Source organism: Condylura cristata, unplaced genomic scaffold, assembly GCF_000260355.1.
Source record: "Condylura cristata isolate star-nosed mole 26May11 unplaced genomic scaffold, ConCri1.0 scaffold00003, whole genome shotgun sequence".
NCBI lineage: Eukaryota > Metazoa > Chordata > Mammalia > Eulipotyphla > Talpidae > Condylura > Condylura cristata.
In genome coordinates, this window is record NW_004567104.1 from 22,209,799 (window position 1) to 22,220,065 (window position 10,267).

The 10,267-nt window shown below is 43.7% G+C and overlaps 1 protein-coding gene across 1 annotated transcript in view; it reads left to right on the top strand.

Moving 5' to 3' along the window:
• The window catches only part of LOC101632784 (fetuin-B-like), a 14,078-nt gene extending 7,696 nt beyond the window's left edge, over positions 1-6,382 (top strand). Inside the window, 5 exon segments of the mRNA XM_012730331.1 lie at positions 511-598; positions 2,840-3,003; positions 3,527-3,625; positions 5,048-5,131; positions 6,008-6,382. Coding sequence (XP_012585785.1) covers positions 511-598; positions 2,840-3,003; positions 3,527-3,625; positions 5,048-5,131; positions 6,008-6,382 — 810 coding nt within the window.
• The last annotated feature ends 3,885 nt before the right edge of the window (positions 6,383-10,267 follow it).

Below are 10,267 nucleotides of genomic sequence, written 5' to 3' on the forward strand. Positions count from 1 at the left end.
CACACGGGACCAGCAAGGACTCTGGGGGATGTAGTCTGGCTGTGTCCCAGAAGTAGGTTAAACTGCTTGATAATCAGCTGGTGGGTTTCCACAGTCAGAGCCACCGGAATAGGGACCTGCCTAGTGGGGCAAAGGGGTTAAAGTGCAGCACTATGAAGCTTTCCACGGCCACTGCAGCACAAATTTGATCCCTGCCGGCGAGGTGACACACATGGCAAGGCAAATGTCTCCTATCTTGCCTGTTGCTCCCCTCAGCAGTGTATTTCAATCAATCTGCCTGTTCTGCTCCCCACTCTGTCTCTGTGAATCTTCTCACCACTGCACCTCGGGCCTGTATCCCAATTTTATATGCATAAATAGAAATAAAACTTAAAAAAAAAAGACACCAGAATAGCCCTTCAGCGTTTCAGAATTTTAAATAAAATGTTCAATTTGGGTTTGTTTTGTTTTGTTGTTTTTTTTCGTTTTAGATTCCTCTTCCATGTCATAAAATGCATTTATTTGTTCCAGGTTTATGGTCAATGCAAAGCATTATTATATATGCACAAGACAGCAAGAATTCTTCAGACACTTTCTTAAAACTGTACTCTTCACCCAGGTAAGAGATTAATTTGATTTTGTTTATTTTATTAAAATTTAGACAAAAGGGGACCTCCCTGGTTGTGCAGGGGATTGAGGCTCAGCACTCTGAAGCCATCCATAGCCACTGCATCATGAGTTTGATCCCAGCCAGGAGCTGGCCCACATGGTGCAGCAGACCTCTGCTGTCTCACCTGCTACTCCCCTCAGCAGTGTATTTCAGTCAGTTGGCCTGTTCTGTTCCTTACTCTGTCTCTGGAGAGTCTTCTCATTTCTTTCTTTCCACCTCTGGCCTGTACCTCAGTTCTTGTATGCATAAAAATAAATCTAAAAAAAAAAAAAAAGAAGACATGGACAAAAGGCATTTAACATGTGTTATTACTCAGTCACATGGGACCATGTAAGGAGAAATAGCTTAAACTACTTATAATCAGCTGGTGGTTTCCTATTGTCAAAGCCATCAGAATAGGGCCCTGCCTGGTAGTGCAAAGGGTTAAAGAGCAGACCTGAAGCTCTCACAGCCACTATGTAGGATTGTTCCTTTCCTTGCTATCTATTCACTCCACAACCACATTCCCATATATACAGCACTGGAACATCCCACCATCTGCGATAATAATTACTCAGAATTGGGACTGCAATGCTGAAATCCTAACTCCTGGTCTGATACAAACGTCCTAATTTCTACATCGGGTGCCAGCTGGCCTTTCTCGCCATGTGTGCAGAGATTCTCTCCGACCCCACCACACTGTACTCCACATAGCTGGGTGCCTCCCTGTTTTCTGAACACACCTGATAGACTCAGTTGTGGAACTCATGACCATCTGTGAGGACCACTGACATAGTGTTCTCTATTCAAGAAATATGGGTGCTGTCCTCTCTACGTCCCTGTAAACCTTTAACCTGACCATTCCTGGAGCTCACACCATGCCCTGCCTTGTTCTAGAGGCTTAGCTCATATATCATGGAAACTTCATGTCTTCTTGCTGCCTGCTACCACCCTCCTTATTCCTTTCATATATATTAAGTATACTATGATGGCTAAATAATGAACAAATGTCCTAAAATGATGCTACAAGTCATGATATTTGATATATGTAAGTGGGTGCGTTCTGGGTCCTGCTTGAATAAGCAGCATTCAGCACCTGGGAGGCAGGTTATGACCACTTATCATGATATTACGCACATGTGATTCCCCTGGGCAGTCATATTCAGGTGCAATTTCTGAGTCCCTAAGTCTGGGGTGAGACATAGACCCTACATTTCTCAACAAATCCGGGTGATAACTGTTTTGCATTTTTCTTGAGGGACAATGCAATCAAGCAAATCCATTATTTACCACCATCTAAGCTTCCTGGGCATAAAGATGGGACTTCTCAACTATAAATTAAGGGACAACGATTAATCAGAATCAGGACTTAAATAATTTAGTCAGAAGTGACCTCACAATAGTGCCAAGAGTGATAAGCTGCTCATAACTACCCCTTAACCTAAACCTCCAAACCCCTCCACAATAAATATGCAAATGAATAGTACAGTTGTCTAAAAAACAGTTGTCTCAACAATAAGTTTACGCTAAAAAATGAATTTCAGTCAAGTCTCCTGATCAACTTTCTCGCTAGAGTTGCCACCTCCACCTACTTCCAATCAGAAATTCTGACTGTACCACTAGTGTGATAACTGTATCTGGTCACACAGCGACTTAATCAATTTTGTTTTTTGAGTCATTTGCATTTTCTAACCAAACACTTTCTGTTCTCACCTTCAATTGGGTCATGTATTCATTCACTCAACAAATATTTGCTAGACATTACCATGCATTAGACGTTATGTTTGATGTTAGGGACTAATGGGTAAAAAGCCATGATGTAAAGAAAACTTAACCTTTTAAGGCTCCCAGACCCCCTAAGAGAGGCAGTGATTCTTGATGATATTGAACCCAATGGGGAAAAAGTCTTTAAATCATATAAACATATGTGTACATCATCAATTTTGAACAATACATTCTGAAACATAAGCCAAAGTGTGAACAGGAAAAACATCCTTTGATTTTATTTTAATTATGAGTGTAATACATTCCTATTGCACAAAACCCAGTGCTGACTGGGTTTTCTATTCAGAAAGTGTCTTTTCTACTCCATCCTTGAGGAAACTTGGCATTATCATTTTTTATTTATGATCTGTGTCTCTGTTGTGGTAATATGGAAGTGGGATTAAAAATGATGAAGTCTCATTGTGGTGCTCTCTTTGACATCAACAGTTTCTGGAAGAAGCATTCACCAAACATGCCCCGACTGCCCCAGCCCCATTGACGTATCAGATCCCCAGGTTTTAGAAGCTGCCACTGAGTCTCTTGCAAAATACAACAATGAGAGCACCTCGAAGCAGTATTATCTGGTCAAAGTCACCAGGGCTTCTAGCCAGGTGAGAATGAACACCCCCATGGTGAGTGTGTGAGTCCTTTCATTTCAGTGGCCTTAAGGCAAGGAGGGAAATGGACTTCCAGTCTCTGGATTTTTCTACTTAGGGTCACTTTATTGCTACATTTCAGATCTGAGTGACCATGGACCATTTAGCAAGTCAGCTTCTGGACATGTGAGGCTTGGGAGTGGGTGCTGAGGGCAATGAAGTCACAGTTGTGTAGGCATTATGTTGCTGTCTATTAAAGTGAGGAAAGCTCATCTAAAAAATTTACCTGAGAAGAAATGAGGTCACCCAAGTGAAGGCTTTTAGAGCCCTCTCATGTCCTTTGAAGGGAAGGAAAGTGTGCTGGTTTTTTCCTACATGTCAGAGTCCATTTCATGCTTTGATGGTGGTGGGGTTACCACTGGGACACCAGGATCCCTGGACTAACCTCAATTTGCGATTGTACAGTCTGTTAATATCATGTTGTCAAATCATTTCCCCACATGGGAAGTCTGATTTTTATTTCTCAATTATTATCCAGTGGGTGTATGGGTTTTCCTACTTCGTGGAATATTTAATCAAAGAGGAACCTTGTACCAAATCCCAGGCCAGCTGCACACTTCAGTTTCCTAACTCAGAGGTGAGTATCTGAGTTTCATCAGAATTTAAGATTTTATTCACAGGTGAGATCTATATTTTATTTTAATTCTAAATTATACATAAGTTTTTAATAATAAGATGCTCTTGTTCACCTCAGGATGAACTGACGAATAGAGAATGTGCCGGCCCACCTGCACTGATAAGTTTTCATTTAATTACAGGTGCATCCCTTAGCAAAGTAAAAATGATCACAGAAAACTGTAACATGTAGATGAACCTCCTCAATGGCTGTCCTTAGCTGCACAAATTCAGTTCTATTTGGAATCCTTCTTGGTGTTTCTCTCCCTGGACTACTCCTTCAGAAGCAGCAAGTCAGAACAAGTCTTCATTGACAGAAGTCATCCCCAGTAAGAACGGAATCTTGAGGCCATTGGAAACACCTAGTAGGACTGTCATGGGCACCGGTGTTGTAGCAAAGTTGGGCAAAATGCATCAAACGTTCTATTCTGTTTTAGTCAAGATTATTTGGTGTATGATTGATCATTTGCATTTTCACCATAATGCTGGATTCAGCTTGGTAGTTTCATTCATCAAAAGACACCTTGAAACTTCATAGGATTATAAATTCATTTTTAGGTTCTTATTGCAGATGTACAGAAATACCCTTGTTCTCTGTAGAATGACCTTTATCCCTTAAATTTGCTGAATTCATCAATTAATGCTGGTCACTTTCTACTGGATTCCTCAGGATACCCTATAAAGGATTATGTCATCTACAAAGAAATAACTTCTTTTGTTTGCTTAAGGACTAATTGGGAAAATATCTTCACCATATTCTGCAGGATCTCTCTTTCTTTCCTGGCAATGACAACTTGGGATTTTTGATTATTTTCAGTAAGACTCATTTCACTTAGGTAACTAAGTTTCACTTTGAGGTATTTTTTGGAAGAATTCTGTTCAGTCAATTCTGAATCAAAACATGTCTCATGTTCAATGCAAACATTTTCTCTCTCTGTCCTTCAAGCCTGATGTAGATTTTAGGACTTTTGTGAGAAAGTGGAGAAGGATGATTCTTTCACATATCCTCCCCACCCTGGATCATTTCCTAATGTTTCCTTTTCCAATTTCCAAGAATAGTGTAGAAAAGATTACAAAAGTATTTTACATAACTGAACTTGCAATTGTAGAACTAAGGTCTTTGTTTTAAAATAATTTTCTAGTAATCACATCATTATTCAAAAAATCCTGAATTTCCCAGCACGAGAGGACACTTAGCCTAATATCTGTAATTGGTAGGGGTTATCTAGAGGTTTGCATGAGTCTGCCTATTACATAGTAGGAGCATAAAACATTGATTGTTGTGTTCTATGTAAGCAGGAAGTCTACTGAATAGTTTTATGATCACTATAGTTCTATTCACAGCACATCATAATTTTTCTTTTCTTTTTTTTTTTTTTTACAGCCTGTTGGTCTTTGCATAGGTTCGCTGAGCCGAAAATTAAGAAAAACTTTTGTCTCTGTGACTTGTAACCTCTTTGAATCACAGGTAATTAAAAAAAAATTATTGTCTTCCTGTGAAGGAAACTGCAGATTTCTTTTCATTTTAACTGCCCCTACCTCATCCTCCTCTTAATGTCCTAGAGCCTAAGACCACCACTTCATTCACGACACCCTAACACCAAACCCACAGGGGAGCTGCTGAGACCCACGAGACTGTGTTCAGGAACAGTGTTGTCCTGCAGAATAGTGACGCTCCTTCAGAGCGAAGAGCCTACTAGCTAGGATGACTCAGGCCTTTAACCTTAAATTCCATGTCCTAATCACTGTTATACAGAACCACTGGCTTAGTTGTTTCCATGGAAGGTGAGTCTCTGCCCAGAAGAATGTGTTTATCATTTACTGTGAGGCAGCCTAGTACAGTATGGGTGGTGGAGATCGGGCTCCTGGGTTTCAGTCCTGTGTGGCAGCTGCAAGCTGTGTGACCAGGGTGCAGACTGCCTGTCTGAGGCCTGGTTGTCTCACCTACCATGGGATTGCAATAGCTCCCTCATCCAGATCACTAAAAACTATCATTAGGGCCTGATGGAGGGCCTGGAAGAAAGGCCATCTCCAAGAGGTGACCACTGGCACCGTTTCTGGGAACAGAGGGCAGCTCACTGGGGACTGAGGGAGCCATTGGACCTCCTGGCCCATTGTCAGATCAGAATTAGCGTGACTGGCCATCAAGCTTCACTGCTTTGGTTCCTGTGTTCATGATTCAGACTTACTGTTACTTCTTTAAAGATGGACTCATCGTTACAGCTGATCTCCCTTTGAAACATTCCACCAGAAAGGCACAGAATAGCTTAGCCTGGTAACAGAAATGGCAGGTTTTCAAATGGGGGGTTGGTACAATGTCTCATTTGAAAGTATTCTTATTCAGGCTCCTGCTCCTGGCGGTGAAAACTCTGCTGTTAACCTGAGCGCTGTGCACCTGCCCAGGGTGGAAGAATCCCAGGACAAAAAGGCAGCGCCCACTGATACCTCATCCACAGCTGTGCCAAAAGGATTTGTCCAATACCTCTCTGACCCCGATAGGAAGTCCCAAGAGCCCCAGGAAAGTGACCCCGTGGAAGACTTCCCTGTGCATCTGGATCTAACCACGAATCCCCAGGGAGAGAACCTGGATATCTCCTTCCTCTTCATGGGGCCTGTGAGGGAGACCCTGCCGGTGCTGCCTTTCCCCTCCAAAGAACATTGCTCTTCTGAGTGCCCAGGACCAGCCGAAGAGCCCAACCCTGTTCTTCTTCCTCCATGAGAACCACATCAAGGGTCCTGTGGTCATGCGGTAGGAAAAGGGGAAAGAGAAAGTGCAAATGTAGAAAGTTGCTAATAAATATCTCTTTGACTCTTCTTGGTCTGGCATGTTGGCTGGATGTAGAAACAACGCAATCAGTTATCCACTGTGCCTGGGCCGCCTCCTAAACCTCCAAGGCCTGGGCCATGGGGAGATGGCTGTCTTGTCTGTCTCTCACTGATACTTTTACCCTTTCATCTATGAACATGTGCCCCTCTGTTACAGAAAGCATCAGTGACCTTCACTGATGTTTCAGAATTTGGAATTTATAGTGTCTGATTCTTGAAAAGAACAAGGAAGGAGCAGGGAGAGGGAAAGTGTGTATTTCCATGAAGAAAGTTGCACAGAGCTTGAGAAATTGTTCCATAGATTTCCTGAAAGTCACCTTCCTTATTTCAAAAATAAGATTAAAAAAATACACCTCTCTGAACATGGGTAGAAATGGGGTATTTGTAGTGATAGTATAATTTCTATTTATCTCCCTTCCCATGAGATGTCCTTCTGACATGTGAGTGATGATGTCTTATCAGAGAATTGTGCAGGGTTAGAGACTGAAGTGTCCTTTGACATTGGGCAGGAGGCCAGGCCCCACCACCACCCTGCTTCCTGTAAATGACACAACCACATCCTGAGAAATTTGGTGGCAGGCCTGAAACCATGCAGGCGACCCTGTTGGAACCCCAACCTTCCAGCCACTCTATGAGGGGGCGGTGTTTGCTGTTCTCTTTCTGGTGGACTTTGCAGAGTCAACACTCAGGGCAACAGCCTCTTACAGACTAACTACAGGGCAAGGCCAACAGTCGCCCCCACAGTTTGCTCTATTTCCTGAGCATGTGCGGTTGCTGGTCCCCTGGGTTTGCCTGGAGGCCAAGTCCTCAGGGAGGAAGGACTTTCACCCTTCTCCTGGTGCTGGCCTGGGAGCTCGACGCACCTGTGCTGTTGTGGAAAGGCCGTCCTCTCACCCAGGTGCTGGAGCTGCTGAGAGGACTCTCCCACAGCCTGTGACTTCAGCACAGGTAGAGATAATCCCTCGGATAGCCACGTTCATCATCCATGAAAACAGACACAGTGTCTATTTTATAAGACTGAATGAGAGGGAGAATCGAAGACCCTCACAGGTTGGGTGGGCAGCCACCAGCAGGAAAGTTGGTGTTTACCTACAGCAGACAACAGACAACAGACTAAAGCTGTGAATGAATATGGGGAAGGCATGGGGTTAGGGACAGAGTAATGTGACAAGATGGAATGGGCACCCCTAAGGCAGAGGAGAGTGAACATTTCAGGGTCGGTGGGAAGATATCCTCAATGCAGTACAGCACTTGTTATGGGCATTAGGGGAGAGGAAGAGAGAAAACTGAGGCTCCCTTCCCTCTGCCTTGCCCTGGAAGGGTGGGAGGGAGTGGTGTCATTTTATCATGCCTCCTCTAAACAGAGATTTTGTTTGAGACATTCTAAGGACAGACAATGTCCTAAATAGACTGAAAATAAGAGGATGAGTTAAATGGACCCGACAATCTGAGACACAAACAAATAACCATAAAATACATGTAATAAGACTGTAACACAGAATAGTCCAGGAAAAGGTGAAGCTTCTCAGTGGGAACAGAGGGAAGGATTTTTGAAGAGGAGAAATTTGATGTGGGTTGTAGAATAGCGTTCTGACATATTGGGGAGGGGAGAAGAAGATGTTCAGACAGGGAGAATCAAGGGGTGTCCCAGGGATAAGAAATGCCAAACATCTCAGATGAGATGTAGCATCTGAAATTGGTCGGAGTGTCGTGTGTACAGGAAATAGGACAGAGAAGGGGAAGGAGCAGACATTTCAAGATTTGAATGATTGTTACAATATCTATTTAGAATCATGTTTAAAGAACACATACACACATATATACACATACAATATATACACACATTTTCGAAGTGCATACATACACATATAAACACATATATAAATGCATTTTATACTATCTATACAGATTTATTTCATCACATACTGAATAAAGAAAGCTGAGGTTTTTAATCCACCCAATACATTGAAAAAGCAATTTTAACATTTCCATATCTGTGGTTATACATGGTTCTGAAAATGGATTTTCAACTCAGAATGAAAAACAGTTTGCAGGGAATGCCATGTAAATCAGTCCACCTGGCTAACTTGTCACATACTGGTGAAATGGGGGCAGGCTCTTATAAGGAACAGATGAAAACAGGGCCCCTGCAGCTGTTTGGGGGCATAACCATTCCGATGACCAGCACACTTGCCATCCCTGTTACAACGTGCCTTGCACAGCCTCTTCCTCAGGAAGAGTGGCAAAATCATGGGCATGTCTGAGAGACCAGGGCAGAGACTCTTCTTGGTGCATCTCTAGGTGCTTCCCTGATTGGCTGGACCACCTCAGCTCACTGCTGAGCGCTGCTGTGGCAGAGAGCCCAGGGAAATCTCTCTGCCGGTTCTCGGGGCTCCTGAGCCGAGTTTCAGAATCTGCATTTTAGAGCAGTGGTAACACTTTCCAAAGGTACCTTGCATTATTGTCGTCATCGTGGAGCAGCTATCAGGCTGGAAGTTGCCCATACCCAGGCCGTGTAGTAATTCCTCCACGAGCCTCTGGCTGCTGGTTTGCCCAGGACCCAGCAGCTTTCTGACTTTGCACCATCACTGTCACTGGCCTCTTCTGGACCTGGGCAGACACTGCACCTTCCAGGGAGCCAGACTCTAGAACAAGGAAGGGGTGGGCAGAGGGAGACAGTCGTAGTTCTGTGCAGAAAGCTGCTTGACCCAGTAAGTTTTCTGGAATTAGTTTCCTTATCTTGAAAATAAGAATGAGTAGAGCTCCCTCTGAGGGTTGGTGAAAGTGGGGTGTTTAAGAGGATGCCAGAGTTTCTATTTGCCTCCTTTCCCATAACATGTCCTCATACATGTTGTATGTGGTTACATCTTATAGAATCATAGACTGTTAGAGATCAGGGTATTTGCATTTGGCCTGGGCAGGCCAACCCCCACTTTCTTTAAATTATACAACCACATGCTGAAATGAGATAGCAAGCCTGAAACCACACAGCCAAGTGAGGGTTGAACTCAAAACTCCACATCAATTGTTTTCTCAGTGAGGGGTGTTGTATGCTGTTCTCCTTCACCATGGGTATTGTTGGCTCAGTGCTATTATCCACTATACAGGGAAAAGCCAATATATGCCCTCATAGTTTGATCTAACTCCTGCTCAAGCAACAGTCCCTCCCCTCAGGAGGGCTTTCATCAGAGGCCATGGCCGCAGGGTAAAGTTTGTTTTTCACCCTTATCAGAACTGGCCTGGCCTCAGAGGTGGATGCTCCCAATGACATCTCCCCTAGGGTTCATGAGAGACATTTAAAGAAATAAAAGAGATCTGAGTTCATTTGTATACTATTGCTTTAAAGTCATTAAAGAAGGTGCTATTAAAAATGCAGCAGTGGCCCTCCCTGGTGGCGCAGCGGGTTAAAGCACTGCACTGAGAATCTAAAGCCACTTCAGCATGAATTCGATTCCCGCCTACCCCGGAGGTGACCACATGGCGTGGCAGACCTCTCCTGACCCGCCCGCTGCTCCCCTCAGCAGTGTACTTCGTCGATCTGCCTGTTCTGCTCCCCACTCTGTCTCTGGTGAAGCCTCTCGCTGCCCCTGAGCCTCTGGCCTGTACCCCAGTTCTGTATGCACAAATAAATAAATCTTTAAAAAAAAATGCAGCAGAAAGAAGAAAATGTACAGGATAAGATCTCTGAGAGAATTGAAGTGATACAATCGCTGAAAACCAGGTCTGGGCCAATCCTCCAATGGAATGACTCACTGTGGGGTTGGGGCTCACAGGCAAG